We start from the raw sequence: 20,877 nt of genomic DNA on the forward strand, positions 1-20,877 counted from the left end.
TTGCTGCCCTGAGCATTAATTGAAGAACATCTGTAATGAACACATACTTGACCCTGATAAGATCTCCATACAATTGGCTGGAGCGTGATCTCAATATAAAAGTCAGTATTCTGTTGTTTTTGCTGAAGATGATTTCCATAGCTTCTGCTATGCCAGCTTTTAAAAATATGGCCCTGGGTGCCATGTTATACTTGGCCTTTGGGATAGGCAGCATCTAGGAGACATTTGGAGGTAACACTTGAAGGATTCTCTGCTCCACACTTTAATGAAGAGCGTTTCTAGAACAAAGAGGCTTATCAATCACAACAGCCTTGGCTTGGCTGTGAATGAAACAAACTATGTCATGGTGAGCTGGAATCATCTTTTGGTGCTGTGGACCAATGTGTTTATATGTCATGTTATCCTGCACGGTAAAACTTATTAAACTTTCCAAACCTATGACAAGCTCAACCACCACACAAGTGACCACAATCAAAACCACCAGGACAATCGGAGGAATAACGAAGTCAGTTTTTTTTGTCACTAATAACCTATAATTAAAGGTGCAAGACACAAGATTGGGAGCATTTAGTTGCCTCTAAACAGCTCTACACATGGCGACACCTGAACAGGTGCTCGCAGTAAACGGTGCTAACATCACTAACAATGGCAAAAGTGCTGACAGAGCTAACAATGTTTACCTGATGGGGAACCTGAGGGTGGGTGCTACGCCTCCGCAATGACGACTTGGATCTGGATGGCGTTAACAGCTGTAACCGCTGTATGGGAACAGTGTAGAGTGGCAGCCATAAGCTAACCAGTGGAGCACGCTCACATGCACGAACATGCTTGGATAACAACACACACAGGGGAAAGTGACTTATCTATGTCTCTACTCAGGGAGACATTACTCCACTATATCTGTTTGATGCTATATTGATGCTCTAAATGCCGTGTATTGCTCCTTTATGTTGACCACTGGGCTAAAGTTACACTTGATGGGACACTCAGAGTGTCTCACGGGTCACACTGGTTGCTTCCTCCAAGGAGGATATGTTTTTGGTTTGATTTGTTTGTCAGCATGATTATTAATTTTTTCTTACCAAATGGCTTGTTCTCTGTTGACTTCACCCTCCCCCCATTTTGCTGTTTATCTGCTGTACTTTATATTTCAGTACTATTTTAACAAAAAGCTGATGTTTGACAAAACAGTTCTTCTCTCTTCTTTTATTTCCAACAGCCGTTCAAGGTTTGGCTTTGACAAACAACCTGAAATTTGAAGTGAAAAACGATTGAAAAACGCTGTGTCGTAAGCTCTGAAGTGGCCTGTATGAGGGAAGAAAAGATTTGTGTGCTCAAACAAGCCCCCATACTGAGATGGACCTAGTTAAACAAATTACATTATATGGAGATTCTGTGCTGTCCATCACCTCACTGATATGTTCATAAACACAGCATATGTGTCCTCAGTAAACCTGTCCATCAGCCTGTTCATTAGATCTTATAAATGTTTTTATTCTGATTCCAGCCAGTCCATTGTGCTCTCCCCGACTACAGCCCAGAGTATGTTTCTATCATCTCCAGCATGGCCCTAATCACAACCAGGTGCCCCCATTCAAATTAACATATGGTTTTAACTTTCCTCCTATTTTGACAAATGCATACCTGACTTGCTGACTAGTAAAACCATAAAATTAATACTTTTTCTTATTATTCACAACACATGACGAGAGCAAGGTGGAACAGAGCTGAATGATTTCACCTACCATGCAACCCTCCTCTGCTGGTATTGTGTACCTTGATACATGACTGGGTCACAGTTATTAGAAGCAGCACCTATTGTACATGGCTGATCCAAGTTCTTTTATTTCATCTGTGTGTTATTTTGGTTATTGGTTGTATTTGAAGAGCGCAATAACACAAGAGGCTTTAATGTGATATTTTCATGATCTGCGATTGCAGTTAAACAGGTATGTTAACAAAAACAAAGCTGCAGCACTGCAAATGGAAAAGTTTGAATGTCAACACAGATGCATCAGTGCTCAGCACACAGTGTGCTCTGGTTCTTGAACAGTTTAGTCCCAGAGTCAAGTCTCAAGTCAAAACAGTTTAATCCCAGGTCAAGACATCTACGTCCCAAATCAAGTTTCAAGTTAAGACAGTTTAATCCCAGGTCAAGACATCTACATCCCAAGTCAAGTCTCAAGTTAAAACAGTTTAATCCCAGGTCAAGACATCTACATCCCAAGTCAAGTCTCAAGTTAAAACAGTTTAATCCCAGGTCAAGACATCTACATCCCAAATCAAGTCTCAAGTTAAAACAGTTTAATCCCAGGTCAAGACATCTACATCCCAAGTCAAGTCTCAAGTTAAAACAGTTTAATCACAGGTCAAGACATCTACATCCCAAGTCAAGTCTCAAGTTAAAACAGTTTAATCACAGGTCAAGACATCTACATCCCAAATCAAGTCTCAAGTTAAAACAGTTTAATCACAGGTCAAGACATCTACATCCCAAGTCAAGTCTCAAGTTAAAACAGTTTAATCCCAGGTCAAGACATCTACATCCCAAGTCAAGTCTCAAGTTAAGACAGTTTAATCCCAGGTCAAGACATCTACATCCCAAGTCAAGTCTCAAGTTAAAACAGTTTAATCCCAGGTCAAGACATCTACATCCCAAGTCAAGTCTCAAATTAAAACAGTTTAATCCCAGGTCAAGACATCTACATCCCAAGTCAAGTCTCAAGTTAAAACAGTTTAATCACAGGTCAAGACATCTACATCCCAAATCAAGTCTCAAGTTAAAACAGTTTAATCACAGGTCAAGACATCTACATCCCAAGTCAAGTCTCAAGTTAAAACAGTTTAATCCCAGGTCAAGACATCTACATCCCAAGTCAAGTCTCAAGTTAAGACAGTTTAATCCCAGGTCAAGACATCTACGTCCCAAGTCAAGTCTCAAGTTAAAACAGTTTAATCCCAGGTCAAGACATCTACATCCCAAGTCAAGTCTCAAATTAAAACAGTTTAATCCCAGGTCAAGACATCTACATCCCAAGTCAAGTCTCAAGTTAAAACAGTTTAATCCCAGATCAAGACATCTACGTCCCAAGTCAAGTCTCAAGTTAAAACAGTTTAATCCCAGGTCAAGACATCTACATCCCAAGTCAAGTCTCAAATTAAGACAGTTTAATCCCAGGTCAAGACATCTACATCCCAAGTCAAGTCTCAAATTAAGACAGTTTAATCCCAGGTCAAGACATCTACGTCCCAAATCAAGTTTCAAGTTAAGACAGTTTAATCCCAGGTCAAGACATCTACGTCCCAAATCAAGTCTCAAGTTAAGACAGTTTAATCCCAGGTCAAGACATCTACGTCCCAAATCAAGTTTCAAGTTAAAACAGTTTAATCCCAGGTCAAGACATCTACGTCCCAAATCAAGTTTCAAGTTAAGACAGTTTAATCCCAGGTCAAGACATCTACGTCCCAAATCAAGTCTCAAGTTAAGACAGTTTAATCACAGGTCAAGACATCTACATCCCAAATCAAGTCTCAAGTTAAAACAGTTTAATCACAGGTCAAGACATCTACATCCCAAGTCAAGTCTCAAGTTAAAACAGTTTAATCCCAGGTCAAGACATCTACGTCCCAAGTCAAGTCTCAAGTTAAAACAGTTTAATCCCAGGTCAAGACATCTACGTCCCAAGTCAAGTCTCAAGTTAAAACAGTTTAATCCCAGGTCAAGACATCTACATCCCAAGTCAAGTCTCAAATTAAGACAGTTTAATCCCAGGTCAAGACATCTACATCCCAAGTCAAGTCTCAAATTAAGACAGTTTAATCCCAGGTCAAGACATCTACATCCCAAATCAAGTCTCAAATTAAAACAGTTTAATCCCAGGTCAAGACATCTACATCCCAAGTCAAGTCTCAAATTAAGACAGTTTAATCCCAGGTCAAGACATCTACGTCCCAAATCAAGTCTCAAGTTAAGACAGTTTAATCCCAGGTCAAGACATCTACATCCCAAATCAAGTCTCAAGTTAAAACAGTTTAATCCCAGGTCAAGACATCTACATCCCAAGTCAAGTCTCAAGTTAAAACAGTTTAATCCCAGGTCAAGACATCTACATCCCAAGTCAAGTCTCAAGTTAAAACAGTTTAATCCCAGGTCAAGACATCTACATCCCAAATCAAGTCTCAAATTAAGACATTTTAATCCCAGGTCAAGACATCTACGTCCCAAATCAAGTCTCAAGTTAAAACAGTTTAATCCCAGGTCAAGACATCTACATCCCAAGTCAAGTCTCAAATTAAAACAGTTTAATCCCAGGTCAAGACATCTACATCCCAAGTCAAGTCTCAAGTTAAAACAGTTTAATCCCAGGTCAAGACATCTACGTCCCAAGTCAAGTCTCAAATTAAGACAGTTTAATCCCAGGTCAAGACATCTACATCCCAAGTCAAGTCTCAAGTTAAAACAGTTTAATCCCAGGTCAAGACATCTACATCCCAAGTCAAGTCTCAAATTAAGACAGTTTAATCCCAGGTCAAGACATCTACGTCCCAAGTCAAGTCTCAAGTTAAGACAGTTTAGTCCCAGGTCAAGACATCTACATCCCAAGTCGTCCCAGCACTTTCAAGTGTTGCAGCTCCACTGTGTCATTTAGCCTGAAACAGTTAGGCTAAGAATCATTTTACATAAAAATCTTAAACGCATGTGGCAGCTTTAATCTGTGCCAATGAAAGCAACAGTAGATGACGAACAGCCTAGGGAAGTGCTGATCATGACAAACCAATATGTAAAAAATTATAGGACGGACTAAGATGTCTCTTTTATTGATATTTATGTCAGGTTGTCAGACAGTGTTATTTAAAGGTTTGAGGGGTAAAGGGGTTGTGAAAACCATTAAAACATTTTCCCAAACTGAAATAGCTCCTGTGGGAATATATGACCATGACTCTCTGGAGCCCCCATTCACAAAGATGCCATACATGTGATCGATATAAGAGAATGATCCAGAGCTGTCTTTTTTTCCTGCTTGTCTCTCAGGTCTGGAATGCGCTCCTGCTCTCGCATCTGAGCTGTGAGCCGGATCAGAGCTGTATATTGTGTTACTGTTTTCATTTCTACCGTGAGGATTTCTCCCCTTGGTAAAAATTCACCTCCCAAAGCTCTTGTATCCACAATACAACACCTGGAAAAAGAAACTCTTCATTAATCTCCGCAGCCCTAAGATTCTGTGGTTTTAAGCACTCCTGTTTCCAAACCACATGTGAGGCGGCACAGCGGCTGGTCGGCAGAGCCTTTGTTTTAGAATAACTCTGGGTTATTTTCAGGTCATTGTGGGCGAGTGGTTTCTTAATTGAATTTCTAAGCGTTTTGTTTAATATGCCACAGTTAAAGGGCTCTAAAAATAGCCCCCTAGAAGCAATGACCTAATCTTTTCCGGAGGTTGGAGAGATAGATAATCCTAGAAGGTCTTTATCTCTCGGGCTAACAGCTGATGAATGAATTATTACATAGGACCACAGATTAGATCACTGTCAGTGTTGTTCTAAACTTAAGAGTTCTAAATCATGTGCACTGATTACAGATACCTCTGGTGCATATGATAAACTGCGTGGACTTTCTTTTTCCTGTCTCCCTCAATGTGTGCTACTCTATCCACACTAATTCCGGAGAAGCTTTTAAAGCTTTTATAATAAATATGCCTGGTATCTGTGGTGACAGATGAAAGAGGGCATTCCTTTAATTGAAGACTCTAACGAATAATGAAAACTTTGAATGGAAGCTTCTGGACTAAGCCCTTTAATTCTCTCTATATTACATTTGTCCTTGCTCATATCCACAGTGCATATTAGCGACAATCACGGAAAGTTTAATAGCCGCCCAGCTGAGTTTTTGTTTCCAGTGGACAGTAGCTTCAAATCTGAAAATCCTTTTCATAACAGTAAAAGCCATTAAATCATAATAACATCTATTTCCCCTCCTAAAAATTGTCTAAATGTGAGTCAACCAATGAGATTGTTCAATGCCATTTCTGCTGCCTAAATATGGAGCCCAAATGTGCTTATTGAATTGTATGCAATCCTACAACTGCACCGGTAATTTGTTTAGTAATTCAGCATGTTATTAAACCTCATCTCATTATCTAATTATGTACTGTTATTTCATCATTCTAATTTTCATTTTTGTTATTGTGGAGAAAGGGGTTGGTTGGGACACTTTTGTATCGAATATTTTCGTTCCTATATGGATACGTCCATCCATTATCTAATCCATTATCGATTTCTACTTGTACAGCGCCTTTCGACTCTTCAAGCGCTTTAACACTACATGTTATTCACCCATTCATACACTGATGGCAGGGGCTACCATACAAGGTGCCACCTCAGAACTAACTAACCCATTCACACTTGTCGCTTATGCGTTTCAGGGTCGCGGGCTGGAACCATCCCAGTTGACATAGGGCAAATGCAGGGTACACCCTGGGCAGGTCGCCAGACTATCACAAGGCTGACACATAGAGACAGGGTCGGTTGGGACATTTGAGAAAGTGGGTGGGCTGAGCCAGAGTCTTCAGCTACCAAGCTCCCCACATTTAAGAGTAGGCCTTAGACTTTCCTCTTTGATAACGCTGATAATTAGGGCTGTCTCAGAATTGCCTTGGACCAGCGCTTAGATGTGCTGCTATAGGCCTAGACTGTCGGAGGACTTCCTAGGATACACTGACATTTTTTGTTTCACAGCTGGAATATTAGTGGGTCAAAGGGCCGAGGTTTGCTATTAAATTAATTATTTAAATGTCGTTAATTAGTGAGTTGCTGACGAGTAGGTATATACTGTATAAATACCACATATAAAGATACTAGTTATCGCTGCTTTAAGCGAGGCAGGCGGCATGTGACTAGTAACAACACTGCTGTTATGGAAAGTGAAATAATGAAATAAAATGTGACATGAAATTAAAGTGCCATTGGGAAAAATACCATTATGAAATAAAACAGACAATTGAAAAAGGCTATTTCTCAATAAAACAAATCTGTGCAATTGAAAGTAAAATTAACTCCAATTTGGCTCGATAGAAAATAACACTTGAATGATTTCAGAAAGATGTGTCAAGTTTTAATAATTTCTCTTTTAAAGTGTACAAATAAAACCAAATTATTGGTTGTACTTTACAAAATGTATTCATGTGATTATGTATTTGATAATGACTTCATTGTCTTTCTGAAATGGAACACTTTGGGCTCTATACGTAGCTAACCAGAGAAATGGAGGCTCACTGAGACACAGTGATGTGTTCTCAATGGTGACCTCATCTTCTTAATTACTTGTCAGTGATGGAGGGCAGCAGCAGAACACACACGCTCACTTACAGATTTATCAACATAAAAGCTAACACGGTCACCTTTTACTTCACTGGAAGAGCCGTGACTAAGAGTTGCTTGCACTCCACACAAGGGCCTGCCATCTCTCCGCATTACAACAGCCGTGGCCTGTATTTATATTAGCTGCAAAGCAATTTTAACTGTACATTCCAGATAGGTGAACAGCACTTGGCGCAGGCAGGCGAATATTTCAAAGCTTACAACCAAAAAAAAAGAATCAGCCATCAATGTCCAGTCAACAGAGCCCTTGGCATGAGGATGTGTGCAGCTTTTTGCAACAACGGTAACAGATTTATTTATATGTCTGAGCTCACAGAACCCTGGTACACCTTTCAATAACTTTTACTGTAGTATAACTAAATATGAAACCAATTACAAACTTGGGTCGGCACTACAAACAGGCCCTGGGTTTCTATTCTTTTTATATTATTGAATACAAGTATTTATTTCATGCTTTTTGATCACGTCACACAGACTGGTTTGATAAATAATAAATCTGTTTACTGCCCGTGTGGACTGAGGTAATATTTGCCCCCAGAAATGTTCTATCCATCAACTGATTCTCGTCTTGTTGCTCTCGGCTTCGCTCGGATGATGAATGAACATGTGAGTAATTTCACGGATGAATTAGGAGCTAAAAACAACAGCAGGAAAAACCGGCACACATTCCACCTGTTGCTAAAACGCAGTTTTTTGTTATGGCGTTGAGGGTTTTTGCTGATCGTGGCTGAGATAAAACGCCTGGCAGGTCTGCAGAAAACGCTTTAGATAATGAGGATAGTAAGGTAAACATTTGTGTCTCGCTGTATTTACAGAACCGGCCCTTTTTATCATGTCCCCAGTAATATCTGTAATAACATTCATGTCAGATCTCCTGGCATGGAGTTAAAGCTATTGTGCAATGCATGATTGTCGATAATCAGACAGCTAAGTTCATTTCCTCTGATGAAAATCAGAGCTAGCTGTGCAGAGCCGATGTCAAACTGCATGAAATGATCAAGTGTCGGGCTGATCATGTCTATCAGCATCACTGACTAATCTCCTCCAGATGAGAGTAATCTCCACAACTCAAATCAGTGTGGAATCCATGAGGTGATGCACGAAAAGCCAGACTGGAGCAATAAGAGTTGTTTTTACTGCAGGTGTTAGAGAGTCCTGAGCTGCCAAACAACGCTGTTACCCACTCGTGCCTCTCCTCCGCTCTCATTTGACTAAATGAAAAGAGCTTTGCCCAGAATCGTAACAGGTAAATCTCTGCTTTCAGTGAAGAACTACAGTGGTGTTGGGCCACCTTCAACTGAACGCTATCCAATCAACATCTGTGATGTGAGGCCAGTGAAGTCTGATCGCATGTGACCTAAGACTTGTTCATCAAAAAGTTTTAGACCAAAAGTCGATCCAGATACCGATCAATCAGTGAACCTCAGAATGATTTTAAATCAAGGATACATACAGGTGCTGGTCATATAATTAGAATATCATCAAAAAGTTGATTTATTTCACTAATTCCATTCAAAAAGTGAAACTTGTCTATTATATTCATTCATTACACACAGACTGATATATTTCAAATGTTTATTTCTTTTAATTTTGATGATTATAACTGACAACTAAGGAAAATCCCAAATTCAGTATCTCAGAATATTAGAATATTACTTAAGACCAATACAAAGAAAGGATTTTTAGAAATCTTGGCCAACTGAAAAGTATGAACATGAAAAGTATGAGCATGTACAGCACTCAATACTTAGTTGGGGCTCCTTTTGCCTGAATTACTGCAGCAATGCGGCGTGGCATGGAGTCGATCAGTCTGTGGCACTGCTCAGGTGTTATGAGAGCCCAGGTTGCTCTGATAGTGGCCTTCAGCTCTTCTGCATTGTTGGGTCTGGCATTTCGCATCATCCTCTTCACAATACCCCATAGATTTTCTATGGGGTTGAGGTCAGGCGAGTTTGCTGGCCAATTAAGAACAGGGATACCATGGTCCTTAAACCAGGTACTGGTTGCTTTGGCACTGTGTGCAGGTGCCAAGTCCTGTTGGAAAATGAAATCTGCATCTCCATAAAGTTGGTCAGCAGCAGGAAGCATGAAGTGCTCTAAAACTTCCTGGTATACGGCTGCGTTGACCTTGGACCTCAGAAAACACAGTGGACCAACACCAGCAGATGACATGGCACCCAAAACCATCACTGACTGTGGAAACTTTACACTGGACCTCAAGCAACGTGGATTGTGTGTCTCTCCTCTCTTCCTCCAGACTCTGGGACCCTGATTTCCAAAGGAAATGCAAAATTGACTTTCATCAGAGAACATAACTTTGGACCACTCAGCAGCAGTCCAGTCCTTTTTGTCTTTAGCCCAGGCGAGACGCTTCTGACGCTGTCTGTTGTTCAAGAGTGGCTTGACACAAGGAATGCGACAGCTGAAACCCATGTCTTGCATACGTCTGTGCGTAGTGGTTCTTGAAGCACTGACTCCAGCTGCAGTCCACTCTTTCTGAATCTCCCCCACATGAATCGGTTTTGTTTCACAATCCTCTCCAGGGTGCGGTTATCCCAATTGCTTGTACACTTTTTTCTACCACATATTTTCCTTCCCTTCCCCTCTCTATTAATGTGCTTGGACACAGAGCTCTGTGAACAGCCAGCCTCTTTTGCAATGACCTTTTGTGTCTTGCCCTCCTTGTGCAAGGTGTCAATGGTCGTCTTTTGGACAACTGTCAAGTCAGCAGTCTTCCCCATAATTGTGTAGCCTACAGAACTAGACTGAGAGACCATTTAAAGGCCTTTGCAGGTGTTTTGAGTTAATTAGCTGATTAGAGTGTGGCACCAGGTGTCTTCAATATTGAACCTTTTCACAATATTCTAATTTTCTGAGATACTGAATTTGGGATTTTCCTTAGTTGTCAGTTATAATCATCAAAATTAAAAGAAATAACACCTCCAATGCAAAATTGTGTCACTGATGCCATCAAGTGGACTCTTAAAAGCTCTGGTAGCGTGAAGATGTACAGTCATTATCACCAGTTACTGTTTACAAAAGTATAATGACAAAGCAGAAATATATAGTGAAGATCATCCACAGAGAAAAAGTCCCTGATGAGATAACAGCTCTCAACAGTTACTTCTGGCAAATAACCAAGCCCGAACTCTTCTATTTCTGTCTCTTACACACACACACACACACACACACACACACACACACACACACACACACACACACACCTTTAGTGAAGACTCTGAATGCACTGCTCACTATGTATAGGCCTACTGCTGAGAGGTCGTGCTAAGAATGGCAGTTGGAACAGTTGATATTATCAACCGACTTTAGCTCCTCACTGTTATAATACATCAGTGCATTCGATGACCAACAAGCAATGGGAAAGTACAGAAATGAAAAGAGGCATTTCTGCTTGTGGTTGAATGTGTTAACAGAAATGAAGCGAAGCCTCCAGGCTAGTTCAGGGAGTCACCGTGGCCACACCAGCTTCATCCTGAGCCTGCACATCACCCCCCACCCCATGCTCAGGTAAGGTCAGGTTCTTGTGGGGTGGTGACAAGGCCAACATCTAGAAGCCAAATATCAATGCTGTACATGTTCTACACTCACTGTTGACTTAGCTGACTAAAAGAATGGTTTGAAAATGCTTTTCTGAAGGATTCATTAATAAAATAAATCATCAAAATCTAAAGGTGTTTGGCAACTATTCCAACTCACTACAATCCATTAGAAATGGTAGAAATAGTTATTCTTATTTCCCGCACATTATATTACACAATATGCAAATGTGAATGGGGATTCCAAGTGTTCTCCATACTGCCTGCAGTAAAATTCTGTTGAACAAATGTTTATTTTTTTTATTTTTATGTACTTATTCATTTATTCATTTACAAATGTATTAATTTATGTATTGATGTTCACCTAAAAATATTCACATTAAATATATTAGAACAATGGAATTAACCTTTTACATGCCCGCCTTATTTAAATCTTTTGAACATCTCCAGGCTACTAAAATAAATTCCACCAAAACTCTCATGACCTTATTGTTCTTTAACGTACCTTTAGCTTCATGGCCTGATCTGTACTATCATCTCTGTTTATTATGAACCTTCATGGACTGGATCATTACAATACATTACTGTTTACTGTTACAAGTTTACTGTTTAAAACCATTGTTGTATTTCTTATAGACAGTTAATTTAATATCATTTATATATCTAGATATTTATTTCAAACTTGAACTTCAAATTTAAATCGACCTAATGACCCAGTACGTGCTTTCAGGTCAGAGTCAAAACACCAGAAAAAGTCGCTAGATTTGTCGCTAGTAGCTTTTGACAAAAAACGTCGCCATGAGGGTTCAGAAGGTCGCCAGATTTAGCGAGAAAGTCACCAAGTTGGCAACACTGGCACCGGCTAAATATGTCCCCAGAGCAACATTGGAAATAACAATAGTTCCTATCACATATTAAACCAAACAAAAATTCCATCTTCATAAAAACAAGTTGTACAAATAGTAATATATAAACAAGCATATTAAAGCTACTGCAGATGTAAAAACAAACACATTTAACTTACCAGAGCTGCTGTTCACTATTTAACACCCTCCTTTCTTTGTTAATAAAGAGTTTAATCTCACAGTTGTTCAGTACATCCGTGCGTTTTAGTTCCAGTAAGAACTTCTCGATTCATGGACGCCAGTGAAGACAGTCGAGCCTCCCCAGTTGTATTTCTTGAATACGTTTTAATGCGTTTGAGGGCTGAAAATGTCCGCTCGACAGAGGGAGCAGATATTGGCATTGTCACCGCCCAACATGTCATGCTAGCCCACTGACCAATCACGTATGGCTAGGCCAGCTAGAAGGCTCTGACACGTCAAAGAATACGCCCAACATGTCAAACTAAAGATCTGATTGGTTGAACACTATGACAATCAACAATATCGTCTCCATTCACTTAAACTGCACAGGGATTCACTTGTGAGTCTGCAGGCCTCGGGCCTCTCTTCTTACCTTGAGACACAGAGGTGAAATCTGATTGGATAAAAGCTCTACTTAAAACAAGCTGCACTGGAAGCAGAGCAACTGAGGAAGACAGTATAATTAAAAATTATAATATATGTAGTGTATTTATGAAAAATTATTAAATTATAAAATAGCTATAACTTTGTGATTCTGTCTGATTCGGAAAAGGCCTTGCTGGCCCACCACTGCTATAGAGTGTATATACAGTATACAGTATATCGACAGTATACAGACAGTGTTAGGACTGTCTGCTGACTTAATGATGTGTTCATACTGCGTGTCCACTGTATTCGTGACAGTCTTATCTACTGTGTTTGGAGTCTTTGGCAGGAACACTTGTTTTGTTGCTCTCGTCCCTGACGTCTACAGTCTGTTTGGAAGAATAAGGCGATTGAATGAATGGCTGAATTTGAGGAGATTCCAGTTTATGTTCATCTGCCTCTTCAATTACTCTCAGTCCTGCGCCACACATGACATCATGGAAAACTTTTAGGGTCTAGGAGTGCGGAGAGAAACGCTGTGTATTGCTCTTGCTATCTCGAGAGTCCGTGGGGATACATTGGTCTAAAAATAGCAATTTGAATCACAGGATTCCTGAGATACTTTCACCTTCAGCTCTGTGATGCGAGTGGCATTTAAGCCAGCTTGATTTGGGCTGTGAAGCTGAGAAGCAGAGATATTTCACAATGGATTAATCATCAGATGGATTCAATAAAATGTTCAAACAACCTTGTTTTATCTGGCCTGTGGACTCTCTTGGCAAAGATGAGTGACTTGCATACTTACCTACTTACCTGCTGTATGTACGTTGGCTAAAATAAGACTTTTTAGTTTTTAAACAAGACAAAACAATAATGCTCGTATCAAATCGAGGTGAGCTTGTTTGTGTTTTACTCTCTGCTTCTTCAATTGATTCAGACAACTTCATCAATCACTTGAAGACTATCATTACTGTCCTTGAAACTGAATGCCCAAGACAACAACAAGTGCACTTGGCTCTTCTAAATGGCTCTTTAAGGTCAACAGCAAGCATGAACTCGGTTTCACATCCAAATGATTCCTTTCCTTAGAGGCACCGATGAAAAAAATGGTGCTGAAATTAGGACTTAATGAATGATAACATGCAAACTACTGAGACATCATTAAAGTCGGACGTGGTGCTCATCCCAAAGAGAGTAAAATCTCAAAACATAATCAATCATACCATAAAATAGAACAATGACAATTGAAATAAATATATGAAGTTTGTTATTACATAATCCATACAATGTTGACTCCAGCATTTTTTGCCTTATTTTAACCCTTTTTACACAGATTGACCTGCATACATGTTGTTTATGTATTTAGTGATCAGCAGTGTGTCCACAACAAATTCAGATCTCCAGAAACTTTTGTTTCATTAAAGAGCCAATCCAAACATTGTTTGAGATACTGGAGCAAAAACAATATATTTGAACATTCTAATCTCTAAACTCTAAATCTGCCATATGGGAGACTTTGAGTTTTCTTGCATATTTAAAATATGCTTTAATGCCCCTTAAAAGTTTGTTTAAAATCCTGTGAATTATTTCTGTAACATTACATATGCATAACTAAATAAGCTACAATCAATACAGTTCAGAAAGAAAACGTAGTAGTTATTAATATAATGTGGGTGTGGTTCAGTCAAACTGACAGCTTGACAGTGTTTGGAGACATGAGCATTGTACCACCAGACATCACAGAGCACAGAGCACAGACACAAACATCTCTCTAGTTAAACGGTTCTAAACTGTGTGATCAGAGTAAGAAGCCTATTGACCTCAAAGTGAACTACTGTGGTGCAGCTGCCATGGCAGCAAGAACGATCACATGATCAACACTGTTCTTCTCTCTATAATCAGTTTTCCTTTATTCTAAAAGTTGCAGTGTTGGTAACATCTTCAGAGGCTGTCATCTGGAGAATCATTGGGATTCTTTGAACTGGCCAACATCATGGCTCCCTGGATGAGAAAAAGAAGAGCTTACCTTTCCGGCCCTCTGTTGGTGGCAGCTGCTTCTTCACTACATGATTTCTCCTCTCCGTCAGCTGAGCAACGTGTCCGGGTCGCTGTCTGTCCTCTGGACCATTGACCAGGACCTCAGAGCGTTTCACTGCACTCATGGCCCACACTTCAATCCTCGCTAGACGACATCTCTTCTCGGGTCACCTCAACTTCCCTTTCAAAGAGAACAGGACCCAATGAGAGAGCATACTGCCATCACATTAAAGTGAGAACACTTGACTCTGACTGCTCCCTCAGTCAGCTATAACAGTTTGAGAGCCAACATTAATTGAGTTTGAACCAGCACGAAGGACACAGCAAACAACCATTTCAGTGTTTGCATTTGAAAAATCCTCGGTGGTGGAGCTGGAGTGAAGTCATGTTCGTTTTTGCAGAATACAACGCGAGTTCTAGATTTTGTATTGTTTCTTCTCAGAGGTCCATCTCAGCTCAGGCAGAGCGTGTGTCTGTTTGTTTACAGAGCTTTAAGCCTGCTTTCAACCTCGCAGATGCATCCCTCCATCAGCCACTATCCTCCGCTGCAGCCAACTTATCAATTTACACAATTTACAAAGAGCAGACCTTCCTACCTCCTGAGCAAATATTAAACACATCTACTCTGTGGATTCAGTAGCTTAGAGAGCCCCCACAAGGTGTCGACGTGAAAAATTAGCCTCTTACTCAGATCCCAGACAAGCCAAGTCTTCTGTGCAGCCTGTCGCTCCATCCACTCCATCATCTCCTGAGGCCTGCACCATAGGGCACCACAAACATACATTACTGTTTTCTTTAATAAGCTCTGTTTGGAGAAGCGCTCATATGCTTACAGGACAATAAAACTCTCATAAATGTAGTGGCTTATAAAAATAACACGTATTAGAGAACTCTCCCTTAGTAGTGTAGGTTGGGTTATTGTCAAGGAACCAGTTTTACTGCACAATTGTTGCCACAAGAAAAATGACATTTTGGGATCAAACAGTATAGATTTATACTTCAATATTTAGAATATAGAAACGTGCTGAGGGTATCCCGGGACGATTAAATCCAAAGAAAGGCTCCCAATGCAAAGCAAATGAGATTGAATCACCACACTTTGAATTATTAGGTCCGGTACATTGTGAGAGCCACCAAGATCAATTTCAACATACCATTTCCTATCACTGATTCGGCCAAATACTCTCCCGCCTGTTTCTAACTCAAGGTGATTTTCAGTCCACCAGAGAGCTGAGCACAATCTGGCAGCCGTATGTAGACCAGTGGTTGTCCGGCCTTAGCAGGCTACCTGGGTATCTCCCCATCTGAATAATGTCTGGCTCCATCAACTGCCAAGATGGTGGTAAACCCAGAACCCAAATCTAGGATTCAAAACTTCATCTCAGTGTCTATGAGGATAATCTATGAGGATTTTTCTACAGTCTTCGGTAAAAACCAGAAAGGAAGTCAAGACGTCTGCTATACATTTAAAACAACCAGCTGTTTGCAGCCTGTGCTGCCTAAGCCCTTCAACATGGCCGCCAAAGGGTGTGTTATCACCTGAAAGCCCTCGGTTATCTTTCAAACCTCTCAGGACATGAATTTGAACTCACTAATTTATGTGGCCACGCTGTTGTAAAAACTCAGAAAAGTTTTCTGGGATTCCAGTCGCCTCTTCTAGGAAACAACACTGAAGGCACTGCATCTACTCAGGCCGTATCTTGACACACAGATTACATTTAGTGTGGTTAAAGGAACAAAAAGGGGTTGCACGCTTTACTGTACATAAACATCACCCAGGGGAAAACAATAACAAACCGGTGCATTTACCGCAGAAACCAGACAACAGTTACTGGACTTCTCTGTGGAGCATCAGGAGGAACCACTTTAATGAAGCCTTAACTGATGGGCCTGACTTTAAAGCCCACCCAGAGACAGAAAGGGCCTTCTCTGACAATTTATACCACAGTGACAACTCCTCTGGAAAAAAGGTGGAGATAGGCAGAGGAAAACAGACAAAGAGAGGACAACTATGATGATGTTTCATATTAGCTCATACTATAATAAGTTATCGGTGAATCTGCTGGTTTTACAACACAAGAGTGACAGAAGAAAAATGCCCATTTACTTAAAGGCTTGAAGAGAAAAGTGTGGATGAAAGAACGAGAAAAGGAAAACAAGGCTGTCTTCAAAAGAGCCAGGTTATAGTCTGATGCTATCTGAGGCAGCGTGGAGTGAATGGTGGCCTGTATCTCTGTGTCAACACAATGAGAGCCGAGACACGTGGCACTTGGAGCTCCATCGAGATGAGCCGATAGGAGGTTCCACTTAACAGTTGTCCTCTTATTGATTGCCTCGGTTAGGCCAAATGCTTGTTGTATTATCTGCCCTTCTCCCTAATGACTCACAGATTAAGGAGTGACTGGAAAGGCCGACGGCCACTTGCTTCGGGATGTTTACGACCCTCCTATATCCTCTGCATGGTGGGATGTTAATCTTTATTACCTGGCACTGTTTGACTTATTGCTCACAGAACTTGTTTGTGTGATGTCACACTTAAAGACGCCATGTTGGAGATTTTGTCACTGATGTAGCAAAATATGTAGCATATGTAATTTATGAAACCTTTAAAGTTGAACTTAGGTTCATATTTATTTCTGATAAGAATTAAATCTTTGCTGTTTATTTTGACTTGTGTACTTATTTGGTAAAATTGAATTTGTAAATACCAAAAGCAGAAATTTAAGGGGCTTATTTTTCTTCAATATGATCAACAAGTGTTGTAACTGGTACTTAATAAAAAGCCGAAGGTACAACCCTTTTGGGGAAATTTAACTTCGACTCCCAAGGTGCATTTCGGCAAGAAACATCCAATCCCCAAGCTTAAAATTCAGTTCTGTTCTTTGCTAACAGCAGCTCAAGATTTAGATGATAACTGAAAACAGATTCGCTTTTGGATTCAAAGTCAGTTTGGGAAGAATTCTGCAAAAAAGATGACATGAAATAATAGAATGTTGGCCATAGCATTAGCCTGTAGGGTTTCAAAAGCCAGTGGCCACTCCCACTTGGTGCAACATCAGTGTGGGAGGGTACTGAAGTAGTTTGTGATATCACCGCATTTCCACTGGCCAACTCTGGGGTCAGCGTTGTCAGACCTTGTCCTCCATATTTGATGACCACAGCACTGATTGCAACTGCTGCCAATAACTTGAGTGTTTAAGTTAGCATGTAAAGGCTAACTAGCTACCTTTTTCTAAGCTAGTTTGTCACTTTGATGTTCAGGTTGGCACATGGATTGGAAACTTAACAGCAATAAATAAATAAAGGGACAGACGTCTGACGTCTATAATGTGGTCCAGTCAGTAGTGGACCACAGAAGTTGCGTTGGACTCTAAGTGTTGCTGAATTATAGACTACGATAAGACAAAAAGTACTTCTTGTCATTTGACAATGTTAGGAAAAATATGCAAGAACTTATTTTACATTATTAAGCACCAATGGTGGGCTGCTGGTTACTAGTAGTCAACTTCCTATTATAGTATTCTATGCTCCAACAAAGTCACTACACAATTTCTTGTGGCATTCATGAGCAGCTTTACTGTGATTGAGCAATGAGACAAAAAAAATACAGACTGCAGTATTTCCTGTTGAAGTACCTTCTATTTCTATGTGTATAGATTTAGAGCCAAAGATTCACACATTTAGCCTTTACTGAATTATTCATTTGAGGGCTCCCATCTAGTATGTTTTATTTCCTTTTGTCTCTTTCCTGCTCCTCTCACACTCTCCGGGGCTTGTTGGCGACCACCAGCCGAGCTAAAGCACAGCCAACTTTACGGGAGGCGTTCATGGCTTGTGATATGGGGTTAGTCCAGGATTTCCAACTGATGATTGTGAATTTATGTTGCAATCAATATGGGAGATCCTCCAGCTGAGCCCATTTTGATCATTCCTTCTGCTTAATGATAGTCGGCTGTTTCCAGATCAGTGCTGTTATAATACAGGTTGACTTGTTTATGAGCACCAATCTGACCAACACTCTTTACTGAAATGCTTTCATCGTAAAAGGCTTTCCTTCTTCTACTCAACATTATCAGGACAAATGGTAATCTCCAATCATTTCAGCATCCAGTACTGTACCATGCATCCTCATGTCTCCTGCAGCTTTGATCCAGCAGCATGATGCCGCCACGACAAATTCCTTGTAGGTGCAAACTTCCTTGGCAATAAACGGTTCTGATTCTGATTCTGATTCTGATAATGCTTAGCATAGTGGAATATGAGCCGGTATCTGTGATGGGTGACATACTGTATTTGAATGAGACAATGTGCCCCTCAACAGGCCAGAGGTATGCTTGTATCCTCCTCTGAATGCAGCCAACATTTTCACTCTATTTATATATGGTTTGTGTATTGCTCGGCTCTAACCTGAGCCTTTACTCACACTGTGGTTGAAACAGGTGGTGTCTCTGGATTTGTTTGAAACTAAATAGACTTGCGAATAATGAAAAGGAATCAGCTCCATGTACATGACGCTTCACTTTAGACAAGTTGTTATTAAATTATTTTTTAACAGAGGATTTGGCAAGATTTAGAACTTTTGCCATTCTATAATAAACAATGGCATGGCCATAATGAAAATATTTACTTAATTCTCTAAAGTGACTTATGGCAACTTTGGCCACTAAACAGAGTGTCATGAGTGTTATGGCGTCAGGTGCCACAGTCTGTATAAATACTGCCTGTACACTTGTTTATAGGAAAACCCCCATCTGGCTTCAGCCAACAGTCACACACACTGGTGACCCCTAGGATTTTTCAAATGGAAAATATAACAGGACTGTTTGCTAAGCGGGGGGATAGCTGTACGGCAGTCAACTGTCAAGTGACAGACAAGACAACGTTGTAAAAGACTGCAGGCTCCACATCCCAGCCCTTTCTCAACCTGTAAACACAGAGCCTGGCTTTTGAAGAACTTTCCAAAAAAGCCCAGTGGCCTTTTTTCTTCCCCCATTTACGGGATTTATAAACGATGACAGCGTTACAGTGCTGTGCAAACTTAAAAGTTCGAGAAGGTAATAATTGAAGGAATCAGCAGAAATACAAACAAATGACAAGGAAGGAAAAAATAAAAAACAGCAACTCTTAAAATAAGACATGAAGATGAAATGGTGTACGCTATCGCTGAACCATTTTGGCCCTAGCTCTTTCTTGGATTTACTGTAGGACATGGGATTATTCATTTGAAACTGCATTGAACAAGACTCACATTTTCTGTTACTTTTTCCTATTTTATGACCAATGTGGTTTAGTCTAGAAGGCCCCTAAAAGCAGCGGGTGACAGTTGACGCATACACAGAGCTGCCGTAACTTATGGCAGATAGAGCGTTGGAGAGATGTGAAAGGTCAGATGTTTCAAATAAACCAAGAAAGGCTACAATACCGCTTTCTACTGCACATTGTGAATCAACATAAGGGACGTTGGTATAGTTAAAGAGTTTGGTATAATGTCACAGCTCCTCTCAATTATTAGAAACAGTTTGAATGAATTAATTGAGGGATTTCTATACGGCAGCACAACGGAGCCTTTATTGGTCAGTATAATTTATGACTCAAATAAGTAAAAAGGTTGATGTGAAATCTAAAAAGAAAAGTCCCCTAAAACATGGTACATTTTAAAAATATTGCTCCATTTCTTTGTGCATATTTTCCACAAATATACATGTGTATCTACTTACAGTAATGAGATAAGATCTCTTTGCACCTTCTGGAAAGAATAAGACAGACAGTCAGACAGTCAGGGTGCCTTGTGCATTGGCATCAGGCACCAAGGGACGTGACAAAGCGTTGCCATTTCATGCCCTGGTAGTGAGAAAGGGCTTGAATTGCCCATGCATTCACTCCATTGATGTTTCAGAAAACCCTAAGCCACTAAGCCAACCGACAAGATGAATCATGACCATAATCTATTTGATTTGGAGCAAAAAAAAAAGCAAGATTTTTGAAAAAGGGTAATGCAAAAGGCTTGTGTAAATAATACATTTTGTTTGAAGATTGAAGCCCCAGAAGCTCACCTGTATAGCGAGCGCCCCATGTATGAGTCCTTACACAGCGGCCTGGGGATCGAATCAGACGCACTGTGCTTGTAGCATTTTCTTCCCCCTCTTTCAAATATTCCACCAGTTCCTGTATCCACTATTTTGCACTAGATAGCACACGCAAACATGCATTATGTTGCTCTACATCAAGTGCAGACCACATCAAGGAAATTGCATGTAAATCGGATTCCATTTGTCACATAACGCTGTCTTCCTGTTGTATCGCTCCCTAGTGGTTGAATGGAATGAAAATGTTAGGGTACAGAATGCTATGTGCACATATGCGACAAATTTTGCAATTATAGGTTAAATGGTTTTGAAGTTATGAGTTTTGAAAAACAAAGCCACGCCCTATCAAGTTCAATGGTCCATGTCTTCTAA

The 20,877-nt window shown here is 40.3% G+C and overlaps 1 protein-coding gene across 7 annotated transcripts in view; it reads right to left on the minus strand.

The window, feature by feature from the left end:
* The window catches only part of myocd (myocardin), a 121,907-nt gene that overhangs the window by 46,019 nt on the left and 55,011 nt on the right, over positions 1–20,877 (minus strand). For 5 of the 7 annotated variants that reach the window (XM_076093014.1, XM_076093018.1, XM_076093016.1 and 2 more), the window contains exon 3: positions 14,409–14,600. The exons of 1 other annotated variant lie outside the window; for it this stretch is intronic. In XM_076093014.1, the coding sequence (XP_075949129.1) occupies positions 14,409–14,544 (136 nt within the window). In that variant the 5' untranslated portion in view covers positions 14,545–14,600. The remainder of the gene's footprint in view (positions 1–14,408; positions 14,601–20,877) is intronic. One more of the 7 variants, XM_076093013.1, reaches the window with a different exon arrangement.

The sequence above is a fragment of the Anarhichas minor genome, unplaced genomic scaffold (genome assembly GCF_050575085.1).
Source record: "Anarhichas minor isolate MPS153535 unplaced genomic scaffold, ASM5057508v1 ptg000017l, whole genome shotgun sequence".
Classification (NCBI taxonomy): Eukaryota; Metazoa; Chordata; class Actinopteri; order Perciformes; family Anarhichadidae; genus Anarhichas; species Anarhichas minor.